Below are 18,755 nucleotides of genomic sequence, written 5' to 3'. Positions count from 1 at the left end.
TTTCCTATTTTAATTTTTGTTTTGAAAGTATGGTAAATACTGGTAAAATGTACCAACAATGACATTGAAAAATATACACTTTTTGATATATCATTGAAATAACAGGTAGCCCATCTGAATTATATAACATTTAGGCTATCCATCTCATAGTAGCCAACCAAAATGTTATTAACAGTAGAAGTGAAATCTTATTGTAGTCTTCAAATCTGGGTATAGTCTTATGTTTTAAAATCACTTACAGAGGAAGTTTGGTCCCATCAGGCTAACATGACAGTCACGACTTTACAACACACATTACATTACATATTTCATGGCACACTCGTTTTATGCGTTTTTGGCGCCACCTATTGTTGTGGGTGTATTACTGACATGTCAAAGTCTAGACCCCGAATATAAGACGACCGCGTTTTTTCAGATGTATTTCCAAGAAAAAAACATCGTCTTATATTCGGGACAATACGGTATTTACATAATATAAATGGATCGATCCGTTGGGATGTACCGGGATATCACCTAGCGATGCGAAGACAGAAATTCCAATGCTTTATCTGATATGTGCCACCGTTTCATCCTTGCTTTTGGTATGTTTTATGTCAAAGTACTCAGTTGTGTGTTTTTCTGTGCTTTTTTTAATTAGAGAGTTCTCTCATGCAAATGTGTTATTTTGTGTTTGTTTTCATGCACGCACGACAGACTTTACTTTCACTTTGCATTTGTTCAAATTTCCAAAGAATTATCGTAAATGGTGGTTCAAAAGACCAAAACCTGTTTATTGGTTGAATGCGGGACAGTTTGAACCAATCTGGGCACGGGGGTGGGACTAAGCATCAACAATCGTTCCTGTTTGGCTCAGAGGAACGAAATGCATTGGTTTCTTCTGACCAATCAATGTTGTCAAAATGTGATGACATATAATCACGCACATTACGAAGCCTCTGAATATCCAAATAAGACAAATGAGATATCTCTGAAAAGCGGAGAATCTCCGCTTTACAACACTTTTTAAAGCATTCAGATAGGATTAGTGGTTTAAATTATTAAACATTTAAGAACAATAGTTATTTTTAGCCGCGGGCAGCTGTCTCTGTCTTTGAGGGTTAAAGCACAGAAACGTGCCTTGACCGTGGTTTAACTTAAGTCAAAACTTAAGTGTCGTCAAAAGCAAATATTGTGCAAATATCCTCTTTAGACATCACTTTTGGCCTGTATAAAGTTCATTTAAACAGCAACGGTAAATCATGACTTGAAACTATTGTGGCAGATGTGAAAGTGAAGTGACGTGTGGTCAAGTATATAGCCAATGCTGCGGTGCCTTCAGTGCCTCGCTCAAGGGTCTCACCTCAGTCGTGGTATTGAAGGTGGAGAGAGCGCTGGACTTTCACTCCCCCCACCTACAATCCCTGCTGGACTTGAGACTTGACAACCTTCGGGTTACAAATCCAACTCTCTATCCTTTAGACCATGACTGCCCCGACTGGTGAGAAGTAATAAGCATGCAGAAGGTGTTTCAACAAAAAGGACTTGCTTACAATGTGCCAGTGTTTTCATGACACTCTTTGAGGTACATTTTAGGGCTATGTAAAGCTTTGTAAATACAGGCCCTGTTCCTGTCGTACTAGTACTTACAGTCCTAGTTATCATTGTCATCATTATCACCATCATCATTGTATACCAGTGTCTGTATGCTTGACATGGGGAGGGCCTGACACAAGGAGGGGTTGTCTGCAGGAACAATGTCTGGTACATGTGGGTGAAACATCACAGTGGCTTGATGTCGTTTTCTTTCCATCTGTTGGAGACGTTGGATGAGAGCAGCTGTTGCACCAGGCCGCTCTGTGTCTTTGATGGCAGAGCACAGAAAGACATGCTGCTGATGGAGGTGTTCAGTTACTGTTCTCATTTCCTGGTAAAGCATGCGCTTTTCCTCCTTCAGGTTAGTGTCTGTGGCCTCCCTGGATGCTTTTAAATCCTCCTGCATCTTGGTCTGAGACGAAACCACAGATTCTCTTAAAGCCTTCAGCTGCTGGAGGAAAAACTCATCGTGTCCTGCCTTAAGCACAGCTCCTCCTCTGTAGTAAGGGCATCAAAGTATACGCTTTATTTCGAATGTGAACTGTAAAAGGCAGCACAAATACAAAAGACAATTTATTAAACATACTTGGCAATAATTCTGACTTCAAGGCAGGCAGCACACACAAGAAATTGACGTGTTGTAAACTGTAAAAATCCATTCAAGAGACACAGTCGGGCACAAACAGAATCAAACAAACTCGAAAGATGCTCTCTTTCTCACTCTGGCCTCCTTTGGCTGCAGATTTGAACCAGTGTATTTTATCCCCCTGTCTAGCCCCAAAGCAAACCTTGTCCTCTCCTGGAGAGCCTGGGACTGGCGTTGTGTTCCTCCAAGCATCACATTAATGGAATTTGGGGTCTGGTGTACAGTTAAAACTGCATAAATTAACAAACATTTGGCTGTCAAGCTCCTTGCATTGGTCCAGTTTCCAGGCTATGATTCCATCAGTTATGAACTTATTGCAATTGTGTCAATAATATTCAATCACGTAACCAACTGAAAAGTATGTGCTAGAGATATTTAAATGTTTTTTTTTTTAATTGTGAGCATTTACAATCTACTCACAAGTACTTAATTTTTGGAAGTTTATTACATAATCTACATTACATGTAATCAATTACTACCCAGCACTGATCATAATCTTCTCCTAAAACAGGGTTCTTTAGAAATGCAGAAGGCTTTCTGCACACGTGAAGTTTCATGTAATGGGATAAAACACCTGAATAAGAAACTGATCCCAAGGTAACTAAAGGAAGAGGGACAATCAAGGTAATGACTACTGACAAAAGAACACTTGTTTAACAAATGTTTATTAAAAAAATATCCAGTTCAACAACAACAACAATACTATTACTATTGAACGCAAACTCCAAAACACCTAATAAAATACTCAAATTAACCTGTTATAAATGTTATGACCAACTCTTACATGTCAAAACAGAAAAAAATAAAATAAAATACGTTAATAAAAGAGTTATAAAGTGCTTAGCAAACAAAAAATGGCATGATATTTAAAGTTTGGGTTACCTAATTGACAAGTTGACGAAACATATGCATTTTCAGAAAAAAATAAAATAAAATAAATAATAAGAATAAAGAATACTACTAAATGAATGGGAAAAAAACAAATTAACATGTTGTAAACATTATATAAGTAATCGTACATACAAAGAAAATAATAATAAATAAATCAATGAAAAAAAAAAAAAAGAATAAATAAAATAATAAAGTTATTGCCAAATCAACAAACAACGAAACATTTGTTTAGATTTTTTTAACTGTCCATGGCAATACAAAGTCCAAACTTTAGTCAACTAGTTTTGGAAAGATTGCTGCAATTTGTCGTCCTCCTGCTGCACAACCAGCTCCGTTCATTTTCTTCTCTTTAACGTCATCTTGATTCTCTCTCCCAGGTAGGCTCGCAGTTCCTTGGTTCCGCGAGGGCTCCATCCAGGACTCCACAAACCGTCCCTCTGACCGGCTTCTTTTATTACACCTGCCTTGTCTGAGAGGCCCTTGGTATCTGAATAATAATAAAACAAACAAACATGTTAGCTCTCATGACAAGCCAAAATTATATAAATAGACATACATGATATATAGCTATGAAGCCATATTGTATGATGAATATCATATTTGTAATCATGCTGCTTTTTGGTGGAAAAAACGTCAGTCTTCACGTGATACTGATTAACTATATGAAATTATATAAATATACATTTCTCCCTCCATATCTTGAATTTTGTGATCATTCTAAATACATTTTAATAAATTTAATCATGCAAAGAACGTTAAAATGATGTCAAAACAATTTCTGTTTAAAGATACTTTTTTTTTTCAAGAGCATTTTAGAGCAAATATTGCGTTAAATAAATGTTTGTTTCACTAAATTTGGTTTTAAATCTGATTTTCAGCCCGCCTCTCACGGATGATTGTCAGCAGAGGGAACCAATCAGCACGTCTCCTGCAAAAGTGAAAGTAAAAACGGAGAGCGGCAGAAAAGAGCGATGCAACAAGTCACATGTATTATCACATCAGCTGTTTGCTTACAGATCATAACTGTCATAAATTTTGGATCTGAAAGGAACTTCAAGAGAGTTTAATACTTTTACAAATGAGCAGAGAGTGACAGTTTAATGCTGATGGGATCCACACAGAGTTTCAGGCAGACTTCTGAGGCAGAATAACGATTCATTAACAGCAGCAGCTGCAGTTTGGCAGGAGACTCTCTTATGATGTATTTAACTTTTCAACAGCTTTACAAAGTTCACAAAGAAACATTTAAACATGCATTTTGGATCTTTAATCTCAAAATGATTATCGCATTTGTTCCCTAGTTGGTGTCAGTGGAAACAAAGTTCACACAGTCCTGATCTAAGACTCATTTACACACTTAGCAAATTGAATTTTGTTTGTGAAATGTACATCTATATTTAGTTCGTTCCATATCTTGGCCATCTGGATTAAGAAAGACAACTTGACCTGATGTCTTTTTCATATTTTTACTGAAGGAATGATGGAGGAAAACAGGGAAATTGACCATGAAACAAATGAGGAGGAGTGACAATGATCAACTGTTGTTCTGTTGTCAATTACTTCATTAACAGATGATCCGTTACATTGATAGCCTCCATCTAAATAGCTAGTGTACACAAGTACAAAAAAAAACATGACACTCGATAAAACTAATTTCATGTTTACAGCTTAACAATATAGAATGAAGTTTTATTTTAAACGGATATGAAGTAGAGCATCATCATTATCTGCACGGTCGTCAAAAATCAAAATGGGGCGTCTGTCAAATGAAAGCAGACCGTTGACGTTTACTACTGTATCTGAATCAAAGCTGTAATTGATGCCATAAAATCACATGTCTGTTTAGATTTCTTGGGCATGACAAATCACAAACACCTGCTGGTGAAAAGCTTGCAAAAGCAATGAGATCTCAGGAAACACAACAACACCTCTTACAAAACAATTGTAATATTTTAAAGGGGTCATTTGATGTGATTTCTTGTTTTTGTAAGCAAAAGCACTTTATTTGGCCTTCCGAAAGTAGATGCAATTAGAAATCATTGGTTAACAGAACAGCACAAGTCAAATGTTCGAATTTGTGGAACGCATTTTATGGACGACAGTTTTGTGAACCTAGGAGAGTACAAGGCTGGCTCAAAGGGTCAATTCTGACTTTGATATGACAATCTGGTGCTTCTGAATCAGCTACTGTAAGTATGTTTTATTTGTTTAAGTATTTGCTATTGACTGTTCAAATACGGAGTTTTGCGCAAAGTAACGCGTTGTGTGTGTGCGCGTGAGAGAGAGAGACAGGGTCACATCACAGTGGAGTCAGCTGTCTTAACCGCGGCTTGTGTGTAAATATATATGAGCATCATCACTGTATCTGTCACGTGACTCTGTTCCCCTCTCGGGCTTGAACTGATGGTAAAACTAAGGACATTATTAACTGTCTTTATATTTACTTTGAAAGCTGAAGCTCGCAATTATGGTAAGGGGGCATTACATTTCCAACGTGCGCTTGTGATGTTCGGCCAATCACAATGCACTGTGTCAGCTGGCCAATCAGAGCAGACTGTGCTTATCGGAAGGAAGGGCTTTGTAGAAAACGACGCCTTTGAGAGAGGCGGGGCATAGAGGAACTACAGTAATGTACAGTATTAGAAAAATAATGTGTTTTTTGAACATTAAAGCATGTCAACATATTCTATTACACCAAATAATGATCTTTAAAATAGCATCATATGACCCCTTTAATTCATAAGAGTAATTTGTAAACATAAGTCACATATCATTAAATAACACCGAATATTAGTGCTTGACCTTATTTACAATTCTTTTTTTTATTTGTCTTACTGTCACGCCACCCAATTAAAATGCCGATGAATCCTAGTCTCATGCTAAATAATCACACATTGACTTGTACACACCTTTGTTCATTCACCAATCACTGCATCATTGTGTTAATAAGCACTGATTTATAAAACTAAAAAAATAAATAAAAAAACCTGTAGGTGACACTGGGATCAAGAGGAAGCAGATGTGATTCTGTTGTTCTGAATTAATTTCATCACCTTCGTCTTGGATCATCTCTCCAGAGCCGAATTCCTACATCCATCTCTGCGTCTGGAAGGTGTTGTCTTCAGGAATGAGTGAAGACCCTGCTGACATCCTCCATAAGCTTCTTCAGTCCAAAGATAAACACCAGCTGATGGAGACATTGATCCGATGGAGACCTCAATCTGACGTGTGTAGAAACACCTGAGCAGACGTAGTCCTAACCTTCCCCCCCTTACAGCACCCCTGACGAGATCATCAGACAAACCCAAACTGTTATCCATAGAGAACTGATGATTGCTGCTTATGTTTTGACCTGCAAAGAGGATGTAATAAAACAGATTAAAATAACAGAAGTAACTGCAGTTATATCTGTAGCTGAATGTCGTATCAGCCTCGTAGACTCTCCTGTGTCCTCTTCATGTCTGCAGTCAGCAACAGTCCAGCCGCTGAAGCTGCAATCAGACGATGAGCTCTCCGAGCCTTCAGTCTGTCATCTTCAGACACTGACAGAAGATTTAAAGACTGAGGCTGCGTCCGAAACCGCCTACTCAATGAGTAGGTACTTAATTTCAAGAAGTACTTACTTAACAAGCGCTAAAAGAGTACGTACTCTACAGCCAAATCTCGTTGAGTATGAATGCGGTCCGCCATGTTTACGTTATCATGTGATTTATGACGTTATAACAAACGCAAACACAAACTTAAAAGATATGAGCTACAGGTTTAATTCATCTATCTGTAAATTTTGATGTTGATGAAATTTGCTCATTTTTGGTCTTGTTGAAGAAACAGCTGCCCTTATGATTGTAGTAGGCTATAACCAATAAATTTGGGGTTGATTTAAGTTTTTATATTTTTAACTACTAATATAGCCTAACCCACAGTTTAATCCTTAAAGATATTTTTAAAAATAAATTATAAATCGTTATCTCTTGAATATGTTACTAATTTCTTAATTTCATGTGCACAATTGTTCACCAACACGTAAAACTGGCTTAAATCTCCTTGTTGTCCTCTTTTTCTGGTTAAATATCTCTCTCGTTTCATCCCTGAGGCTTATAAATAACAAAAACAAATGCAATTTTAATGCATTATATGAATTTTATGATTATTCAGATATATTCAATCTTTTTTTCCCTGTGTATAATATTATACTATGATGTACGCAAACCCATTATAGTTATGTTTTCTTTTTTTTGGTCATTATGATTGTTCATTGTTAAAGATACTACCATATTTCCCTGAGCTTGTATGTTCTTTAGTAATAATAATAAAAGGAAAATAAGAGCGACAGGCGCACAAACACCTCATAGCATCTATAAATCCACAACCCTACCTAGTACGTTTTCCTCCATGTTTGTAATATCTGCACAAACGAGACGTCGATCAGCTCAAAAGATCTCATCTCTGGAGAAGACTGTTGATTTTACACTCGAAAAATGTGAGTATTACTACTTAGAAATTAATATTACCTCAGAAAGCAGTGGTAGCCCAACACTTATGACCAATAATTATATTTTTTCAGGAAAACAAGCAAAATGTAATTTGCTTTTTCATATGCCATAGCTATGCATGACTACACACACTAGACAAATCCAGCCAAAGTGAATACATCTCAATTTTCAGACAAGTAATGAATTAATGCATGTGTTAATGAAACAATTATATTTTATTTACTGACAACAACAGGAAACATGAACAAATGAGTAAAATGTAAATAAAAGTAACCATGACAATAAATAAACACAAGTCAACAACACATGAAACAAAGTTTTATTCAAACATATTGTTCTAACAATCATGTATTTACAGACGGTGAGGCCACATCCTACTGCCATCTCAACACAGCTGGTCCAGTTCTGCAGCTTTATTCTGATGAAGCAGCTGACCACCGCGTCCACCTTCACCTGTCTCTGCTGTCCATCACCTCCCTCACTGCTGCAGTCAGACTGAATCTGATCATGGATGAGAAAGAGACATCGAGGCTATCATTGTCTGAGAGTACAATCTTGAACAAGAGCAGAAGAACGCGTGCAGGACAATCTGGCTGCTGCTGTGTCTGCTCCAAACATCTGTGTGCCTGCTCTCTATGAGAACAACTACCTGTAACACATTTACACAGAGCAAAACATTTCACATCTCATGTTGCCAGCATTCCATTTCTTGACAAATTTAAATTTCATATGTTTACAATTACATGCTAATTTTTTTATATAGCTTCATTACTTTTGCGGTGTAATGAACTGGTCAGCAGAAGGTTGCTGGTTTGATCTCCGCAGTCGTCACCACCGGTGTCTTTACTCCGAGCTGCTGCGGGGGGATTGGGGTCCCTGTAATAAGAGCATTGTAAGTCACTTCAGATAAAAGTGTCTGCCAAATGCATAATCGTAAATGTAAAAAAAATGTAAAAATTTAAATGTAAATGCTTTTTTGTGCCTTGACACAAATGCTCAATAAAGCTGCTTATTTCTTAGTTTATTTCTTCAAACATATATATATTCAGTCATTATAGACTTGCATCAATGCTGTTCAATCCTTGTGTGTGTGTGTGTGTGTGTGCGCGCGTTCCCCCCAACCCAAAATAAACTACACCTTAAGATTTAAAAGATGTTTTATTCATTTCTATAGTGTACTCACTGAGAGGCTTTGATGGCAGCATTCCTCCGTCAGTCAGTCTTCAGCGGATAAACACTCGTGTGTTTCTGTAACATCAGACGAGAGTCAGCTCTGTGATTTATCTGATCAATACTGCATCTACATGTTGAGGCAGTTACTGATGCGTTAACTCACTTTTATTCAACACAAATGTTCCTCAGTTTATCTACAATACTAATGGACAAATAAAACAGATAAGTTATGTTTAGTTACTCCACGTAGACTTGTATATTTACATTACATTCATCTAAAGCAGTGTTGACATCAGTGTATTCTACATAATAACACATACATCACTCTCAGATGTGTGTTCATGTTGTGATGCGCTCATCTGTAATTCTTTTAGTACATTTTCCTGTCTCATATTAAATAGACATTTAGTAATCGTCTTTAAGATGTATATGGTTTATGTAAAGCACTCTGGAGACGTGTGTGTGTTTACTGGAGCTCTGCTGTTCGCTATACATGAGACATGTTTTTACAGCAAAATCACAAATATACTGTAACATTACTGTCTAGGGTCTTTACACCTTAAGCAAATCAACAGTTTACTCTACAGTAGCTCAACAAATGTGATTTTAACACAGGAAACCGTGCTTTTGGTTTGTAATACTCACATTTGTAAACAGCCTCGTCGCTGTTCTTCATCACATTCGATGATGACGTATTGATCTCCCGTGGGCTTCTGGGATTGAAAAGTATCCATCGATGAGCACTCAAGAATCTGGGCTAAAGCAGTAGGACATCCGGGAACTTCTCGACTACTCTTTTATGAATACTGAGGTTTCGGACATACTTCTTTGCTTGCCTATGCTTTCCCCCTACTGTATAGTAGAGAAGTAGGCGGTTTCGGATGCAGCCTGAGAGATTTTCATGGAAAACTCCACAGAAAATGTTTTACAGCCGTGAATAAAATGTGTTTAACCTCAGCTAACTGTGCTATTGTTGCTGCAACAGACATGTTTGGTTGTGAAATTCCAGTTGATCACTGAATAGATCACATTTAATATTAAATAAACGTGTTTGCAAATATATTTAAATTTTGACATTTAATAAAATGTAAGAAAAAAAAACTTTAAAAAAAACTCATACTCGTTATGCATATTCACTGATTTTAGATCAAAGACTCAAAGAATTGATTGGATAAACAAATGGACAGGTTATCACAAGGCCTCCTGCTTCAGTTTATCATTTATGTATACGGTCTTTTCAAGGCCAAATGTTATGTCAACTGATAAAAACAGCAAACTCTGTGTGCTATTGTGCATTTTCACTTTACTTTCATTAAAAAGGCTTATTTCTGCTATTTGTAAATGTAAGCTATTATTTTAAATTATAGACAAGCGCTGTAAAAAAGGCCGCACAGATAAATGAACAATCACATAATTTCATAATGCTGTTACTTATATTTGTTAAATTTCAGAACCACACACACACATATATTATAAAGCCAACTGAAAGATTGTTTTATGCCTACTTCAACTGTTCATTAAATACCCTCAATTCAGCAATTGGTCTGGTTCCTGTGTCCTGACCGACACCTGGGAGTGATCACCACACAAAATAAGACCCAGCAATACAACTTAAATACAGTCCTTCTAAGTCTCTCTATAGAATATACAACTAATTTTACAATACAAGCATCTGTTACTATGTTGCTCTATATTGTATTTAAATTCAAAGCTTACCATGCATCATCTTGGAAATAAAGCTTCTCGTCTTGAAGTCTGCACCGTATGGAGTCAGCGTTATTTCTCTTAATGATGTTACGATGTGTGTATTTCTATATGTTCTGATTCTATGGCATTTTATTAGCATTACAGTTTCCATAGGAGTTAAATGTTATGCATATTATGTTGAATTAATTATTAATGTAAGGCAAAGTTTATTTATATAGCACATTTCATACACAATGGTAATTCAACGTGCTTTACATACAAAAGGAATTAAAATAATCAAAAAATAATCAATGATATAACAAGGAATTTAAAAATTACAAAATTTTATGATACTTTTTCTTTTTTTTTGATAGGCAGGGGAAATTCTCAACATGAAACAAATCTTAAAACCTTTTACACGAAGCACGTTTGTGTTGTAAGAACATACAGGGATACTTCAGATATAAAAAAGCTGACTCATTAGGTGGTTTTCTCATAAAAATCGTACGATTTACTCTAAATTCAATAGAATATATGAGAATACTACGGAATAGCAATATGGCGGCAAAGTGGCTTCACTTCTATAACATCATCAGCAATCCAGTTCTGTTATAGGTAAGTGGTGTAAACGGTCACATGGACACACGCGTCGCACACAGCAGCCATAAAGTCCTCAAGACGAATCAGATTTTCTGTAATATATCACTTTACCTCAAACATCTTGTTTTCATAATCCTTGAAAGTCAAACTTAATAAAAAATAAAATTAGATTAATCAGACCTAAAGTACAAGAGAGATCTCGCTTCTGGATTGCAAAATAACGAAAATGCATCAGTGACGAATGTCTTGATATTATCACATATAGAAACAGTCGGTTTAATAATATTTTTGTAGCAATAATAAAGTGTAAGTGTATTTGCTATATTCACCCAGCACCAAAAGCAGAACAGTTAACATTAGAGCTTATCGATAGCCTTTCGTAATTTAGCCCCAGAGCTCATTTAATACCAGGTTCAGGTGTTTGTTGAGAAACTCCATCTTTGAGTTGATCTGAATCTCACAGCTGAATCTGCTGGTTTTGAAGATGAAGATGAACTTTAGTCTCTCTGAAAACTTTAGATGATGTTTCTTTGTCATGTCGCATGTAATGACTGGTCAGAACAGATTTATCCAGATGATATTTTATTGCTTGATGCATTATTGTGTCACATTTCGTGAGGACCCAGCATCAGCTCTGAAAGTGCTGGACCTGAAGATGATCTACTTATTGTGATAGTTTTTTGTATGTCTGCGTAGAGCAGATGAATTATTGAAACACTTCCCACATGTAGTGCAGTCATATGGTTTCTCTCCAGTGTGGATCCTCTCGTGTCTTTTCCGATTTGCTGAATCACTGAATCTCTTGTCACAGTGTGAACACTTGTAAGGTTTCTCTCCAGTGTGGATCCTCTCGTGCAGTTTTAAACTGCTCGCTGAAGTAAAAGTCTTCTCACACTCAAAGCACATGTACTCTCTCACAGAAGTATGCATTTTCTGATGTTCTTTCAAACTTTGTAGACATAAAAAACTCTTTCCACACAAATCACATGAATGTGGCTTCTCCTTTGTATGAACATTCATGTGCTGCTTTAGGACTGAAGCCCTCAAAAACATTTTGCCGCATTGATCACATGTGTACAGTTTCTCTCTAGTGTGGATCATCATGTGTCTGTTAAGATGTGATGATTGTGTGAAACTCTTCCCACATTGATTACATGTGAACGGTTTCTCTTCAGAATGAACTCTCATATGTGCCGTAAGGTGTCCTTTTAGTGTGAAACTCTTCCCGCACTGATCACATCCAAACAGTTTCTCTCTAGTGTGGATGTTCATGTGCTCTTTGAAGTGTGATGATCGTGTGAAACTCTTCCCGCACTGATCACATGTGTACGGTTTCTCTCCAGTGTGGATCCTCTCATGTGTTTTCAGGTCTCTTGGACGACTGAATCTCTTGTCACAGTGTAAACACTTGTTTGGTTTTTCTCCAGTGTGGATGTTCATGTGGTCCTTAAGGTTTGATGATTGTGTGAAACTCTTCCCGCACTGATCACAAGTGAATGGTTTCTCTCCAGTGTGAACTCTCATGTGAACGTCAAAATTATATTTGCTTGTCAAACTCATTCCACACTGAGTGCAGGTGAAAGATTTCTTGACTTTTCTTTTCTTTAAGCCTTTCTGTTTGGTTTGAGAGCAACTCGAGGGTTTTTCTTCAGTTTTGACTTGATTTTTCTCCCCAACTTCACTCAATTCTTCATTCTCCTCGTTTTCTTCAATCATCTCTGAAATAAAAGAAAGAATGGGTTATTTCAGTAAACTAAATCTAAATCTGCTTGAATCTTTATAACTGTCAGCATTATTAATGAAGATTCCGGCCAGGGTTCATCAGAATTCATCAGGGTTTCTTAGTTTTTCATTTTGATGCATTTTTAAAAATAAATAAATTATACATCCCTGAAACTTTCCATGAATGAGATACATTGATCTTAAATTTATTATTTTTAAAACATCATATTATTTTTAAAGCAAAATAAATCACAAATCCCATGTTTCTATAAGGATAACTATCAAATGTTTGATCAACTACACCATTATCTAACATGCATATTAGGGCTGCACGATCGAAAATGCGATAGTCATGCGCGTCTTGTCAGTAAAGCCGGTTCTGTGATTAGTAGTAAATCTCTATCACCTGCTTTCAGATGGAGCAGCTTTTAATACAAAGAGCTGAAGTTCTCTGACAAAGCTACATTAACAAAAACCGCAGACGATATAATCGTACGATTATGAAATCGAAGAAATCGTTTGCGATAATGACAGCTGTTTGCGTAGCTTGTCAGTGTAGTAAATGCTGCTCCATCTGAAAGCAAGTGAAAATACCACATTTAATAACATGTTTTACACTTCATAACGTCAGCCAAATGTTTGAAATAAATCCTTCTGTGAGATGATGTGGCTTCTTTCACAGAATAAGGCACACAACATATTTCATAGTATTCTAAGCAGTGATAAAGGCATTGCATTATAAATATACTTTATTATAATGAAAATTATAATAATAAGAACTCAGATAAACCATATATTGCCATAGTCGTGTGTTTATTAGTCACGTTGAGTCAATGAAAGCAATTAAATCTTCTGTTTATTCAGCAACCGCTATAGAGATTTCCTAGGTTTCTTCTGTGGGGTGTATTTGGAATTTCTGCACGAGAGCGCCCTCTGGCCTTCGGATGAAGATTTACTACTGATCACAGAACTGTGCTTCACTGAAAGATACGCATGACGCTTCTGCCTAATCGCGATTCCAATTTCATTTCGATTTATCATGCAGCCCTAGTTTCACACAAGGTCTTTTGCCTTTGTTGGGCAGTATAGACGAAACCATTGTCAAAACAGTCCCTGTTCACACAGATCCATGAAAACGACTAAAACACTGCATTATGCTGACAAGCCAGTAGATGGCGATGTCACTTTGTAAAGAAACACTACACATCTATAGGTTGAGCATAATACAAATGAGCAATTCCAGCATTATAGACATCACATTTGCGGTTAAAAACTTGAAACATAAATTCTCAGAGAATGTAAATGTTAACAATATATTGAAACATCGGTTTATATTTTTTCTAAACCCCTAACCATAGAGTTTAGGCATCAGAAAAAAAAAAAAGTCTATGCACATGTTTTATATTTTAAATCGGCAAATGCATGCGTTATGGACGTGGCAAAAAAGGACTAGATTTTTTGGGAGTCGACATACTTTGTAGAAATTCTGCGAATTCAAATGCACAAGCCAAAATAAATAATACCAGCCAAAAGGATAAGGGTTGTCTCTCCATGGAACATAAATTATTTATTTTATTTTGTTTTTCACATTTGCATTTATGAGGAAAAACCATTTATACAGATGTGACAGATCTGAACTTGTCACTTGTCTGACTCTGGCAAATCAGATAAAATGCTTTAAAAACTTTAACCGAGATCTATTTGTGGGTCTCTGTTAGGTATTTAAACCAACAAACATTTCCCTCTGAGACATCTGTATGGTAAGGTTGCACAATTAATAACATTTAAACTGAAATCACCTTGTTTTAGATTAGCTTGTGTTCGTGCGAGTGTGGTGTTAAAATGTAATCAGTGCGGACATGTTCAAAACTGAATTCGGACATGATTGTTTGCTAATGTGGTGTTTACTTTAGACCGCAAATAACATAGAATTGCTAATATATATAATCAGCTATAGTAATGTTTATCAAGTTCCGGAGTATGCCGCGGTTTCCACTCAGAACAAGCTTCGGTGAATTGAAGTAGCCTATTGTCCGCTTGTTAGTGTGTACTGTGTAGGCCTGTGTCTGTGTGAAGAATGGTATGCAAAATACAATCGTGGCAATGTTTATTCCCAGTTTGCGTTGCTAAATGCGCAATCATGATTCTAAATAGCTGCATTATGTTTGTCAAAATAATTGCAATGTAAGCCAATGCTTTAGAATAATCTGCATGTTATTTATCGTCTCAAAAGAATAATTAATTAGTAGTTATGTTTTACCAAGTTTAATGGCTGGCATTTGGATGTTAAGAAGATTAAGACGCAGCAAAACGATCTGTGTGAAACAGATGTCCAAAAAAAGGTGAGCATGAAGTACGTACAGTATTTTCATTTATTGTTTAATGTGAACGTCTTTAAGAAATACTTGAAAGATAAATAATTAACAACAAGAACTTTTTTTTACATAGGTCAACATTTGTAACTGACTAGCGTTGAGGATTTCATAGGAACAAGAGCTCTGTAAAACAGATGTCCAAAAAAGGTGAGCATACAGTATATTGATCGCTGTTATGAGCATGAATCAGTGAATAAGACATTTAAAAAATAATAATTAATAAAGTTAATTCACTTAAAACAAAATAAAGTAAAATTAATTCATTGTAGTCTTTACTTTTTACATGTTATTAAATATTGGGTCCCACTTTATATTAGGTGGCCTTAACTACTATGTACTTACATTTAAATTAATAATTTGATACAATTCACTAGAATGAATTGGTTTCTGAAATGTTCTGATATAGCCTACAGTAACAGAGATAAATTTAATGTGAGCCAGTGATTTTAATACCAACAGCATGGTGAACAAATATGAGCTGGTCAATTGCATGATTTAATATGAAACGTCCGTAATGCATAATTAAGGTTGTTTAGAGCAAGTGAGATGAATTGTCCATCATAATTAGCATGGACTTATTTTGGCTTTGTATATAAAGTTTGACGTTATTTGTATTAAAATTTATTATACAGTATAACCTTTATATTTAAATCGTTACGGACGTGACACAGCACTGAAGCGACACGACTTCCTAAATATATCGCTTATAAATTTACAAGGCAGTGCTGTCATAACAAAGTGAGTGTATTTATTTCTCATGCATGCCCCCATCTTTCTGCAAAATACTTACTGTTAACAAAGTATAAAAAAGGGAGTCTTTAATCCCTCTTTTGAAAGCATGAAATATGGTTGCTTGAAAATTTAACTTTACTATCTGTGGTGAATAAACAAAGCAATTTCCTTAAAATTTCCATGACAGCACATCAATACAATAAAATACAGACCTTAAAGGACAATTTTAAAAGGGTTTTGTTATTTTGGTAAAAAATGAATTTTTTCATGACAAGGTTGACATTTGCATGGAATTGCTCAAATGCACATGATGTTACTGTCTACAGGGAATCTGCAGGTATCAGCACTTCAAAAGTAATACTTTTAAAGGGGTCATGACCTGCATTTATTATTATTATTGTTTCCTGCATCTATGTTTTTACATAGAAATAAATGATGATTTTAGCGTCTGATTTGAACACTTTGTTTGAATGGGCGTGTCGGCTGATTTACCAAAGAGTCCACAGTGAAATGTAACTTACTGAACAAGCAGACATTCACATGGTTGAAAATAACTACAGTCCAAGCGACTTGAGTCCAAATAATGTAAAAACAAAATTAATTTGTATATTCAGTCTCACATGCTCTGAGTTAAACAGTTTTACAATTCCAAAACAGTGAAAACGAAGTCAAATAATTTGATCTTCTCAGTGTTGGTTCAGTCACATTTCTATAAGAACTATGAAACATTGATTTGAGACAGTATTCAAAGATGAATGAAAATTAAACACCAACCTCCATGTTCCTCGTGTTTTATTCCACAGGTTTCTGGTTCCTCGTGTTTTATTCCACAGGTTTCTGGTTCCTCGTGTTTTATTCCACAGGTTTCTGGTTCCTCGTGTTTTATTCCACAGGTTTCTGGTTCCTCGTGTTTTATTCCACAGGTTTCTGGTTCCTCGTGTTTTATTCTCCAGGTTTCTGGTTCCTCGTGTTTTATTCCACAGGTTTCTGGTTCCTCGTGTTTTATTCCACAGGTTTCTGGTTCCTCGTGTTTTATTCCACAGGTTTCTGGTTCCTCGTGTTTTATTCTCCAGGTTTCTGGTTCCTCGTGTTTTTTTCTCCAGGTTTCTGGTTCCTCGTGTTTTATTCTCCAGGTTTCTGGTTCCTCGTGTTTTTTTCTCCAGGTTTCTGGTTCCTCGTGTTTTATTCTCCAGGTTTCTGGTTCCTCGTGTTTTATTCTCCATGTTTCTGGTTCCTCGTGTTTTACTCCCCATGTTTCTGGTTCCTCGTGTTTTATTCTCCAGGTTTCTGGTTCAATCATGTTCTCCTCACTCTCCTCTTTAACAAACACCATCTTCACAGCAGCAGATCTCAGATGATACTCCTCCAGATATTCCTGCTTGCTTCAACACTTAGTCACGATTGTGAGGATGAGAATATTACAGAGATTCTCATTGACCTGATTCAGAAACTGTACTTTTCTATTTAAATAAACTACATTTCTAACAGCTTGTATTAAACCAGCATCACAACAAAACAGAAAGCGCGGTGAAACTAATCTTCCTCTGAGGTTTAATGGTGTTTGGCAAACAATCGTGTGTGTTTTAGCGCCACCCGCTGGACTGGAGTGAAGCGGCGCGAGGAGGGAGATAATACGGGAGAAATTACTTGCGTGATCTGTTTTGTATTCCTTTGAAAAAGCCGATCTGCAAAAATAAATGATAAATAAATTATAGACTCGCATGGTATTTGATCAACACCAACAGTCTTCATGAGTGAGAGGATTGGTAGATTAAAATGAGCGAAGTCAAATATTTCAATGAAAATCACAAGGTTGCCTAATGGTTATTTTAGGTTATCTCTTTTGCAACGTTGCCATAACATCATCTCACTTTATTTTGAGTGTTTGCTATTAGAAACACATTATTTGAGTCAGGATATGATAAAACCCTATAAAACTGCTCTGTTGAAAGACAATACTGTTATATTGTTATATTTTCTCACAATGGATAAAACATCAGCAATACAAAAACAAACACAAAACATAATAAGACTCGTCTTTATCAACTACTAAATAACTACAGCAGCATAATGTCTATGTGAATCTCAATATAGTCTGATTTTATGATAATTACATTATTATCATATTTAAGTAAGCAATTAAGTAAGATCATTAACATGTTACACTTTTAAGTATGTGCAGAAACTGACAACAATCGTGTCAGTAATAAAGAGCACCAGCGATATTATTCCAAGTGTGAAATTTTATTAATATTTATCTATATTAACTTAAAATGTCTCACGTGGCTCATAGGCTCAGCGTAAAGTTTCTATTCAGGGGCACTTCTGAAATATTTTGGAGCCCCCTCCAGCACTGAGGGTGGAAAAACCAGTTCCTCAGCCACACATTTATCTGAGCCTGAGGACGAGGAAAACACATTTTCTTCCATGTCTCTCACTCCTCCCCAGCAGGATTCATCAGGTGTGTTTGTAATTAATATAAACTTTGCAAAAGGGAAACATAAATAAATTCACCGCTCCAGTTTCCATAAGTAACATTGATGATTTTTTTATTATTATTAGTATTATTACTGGGTATGCGGGATGTTCCACCACTATAAATGCTGAATAACATGTGTAAGCTAATGCCATATGCTCTCATTAGAAATACCTGTAGAAGCATCCTCTCCAAATCCTGCTGCTGAGGATGAACCATTACCCTTCAGTTCTGACGGACAGAATTCAGACACTACTACCCTGCTAAAAAAAAACAACAGAAGCCCAATAGAAACCATCACAGAAATTCTAATGGTTTCCATTAAAATACCATTATAAACCATTAGTTTTTTTCCAGTCAAACCATTACAAAATTCCTTTTTGTAGTGT

General features: G+C 36.1%; 1 protein-coding gene across 3 annotated transcripts; it reads right to left on the bottom strand.

Annotated features, from left to right (window-relative positions):
• Positions 1 to 7,460: 7,460 nt before the first annotated feature.
• Positions 7,461 to 17,461, bottom strand: LOC131538726 (gastrula zinc finger protein XlCGF57.1-like). Of its 3 annotated transcripts, XR_009270653.1 has the most exons (5): positions 16,665 to 17,461; positions 9,421 to 12,779; positions 8,786 to 8,850; positions 8,375 to 8,478; positions 7,464 to 8,251 (listed from the first exon to the last, which is right to left on the bottom strand). XR_009270653.1 is itself a non-coding variant. In XM_058772791.1 (2 exons), exons 1-2 carry the CDS (start codon positions 17,221 to 17,223, stop codon positions 11,722 to 11,724), a joined length of 1,617 nt encoding a protein of 538 aa, XP_058628774.1. In that variant the 5' UTR covers positions 17,224 to 17,461; the 3' UTR covers positions 8,707 to 11,721. The 3 variants fall into 3 exon arrangements, 1 of the variants encoding a protein (XP_058628774.1); XR_009270652.1 differs by having other exon boundaries at positions 7,461 to 8,251; positions 8,786 to 12,779; XM_058772791.1 differs by lacking the exons at positions 7,464 to 8,251; positions 8,375 to 8,478 and having other exon boundaries at positions 8,707 to 12,779.
• Positions 17,462 to 18,755: the final 1,294 nt, after the last annotated feature.

The sequence above is a fragment of the Onychostoma macrolepis genome, chromosome 04, assembly GCF_012432095.1.
Source record: "Onychostoma macrolepis isolate SWU-2019 chromosome 04, ASM1243209v1, whole genome shotgun sequence".
NCBI lineage: Eukaryota > Metazoa > Chordata > Actinopteri > Cypriniformes > Cyprinidae > Onychostoma > Onychostoma macrolepis.
This window is presented reverse-complemented; position numbering and strand designations above follow the sequence as displayed.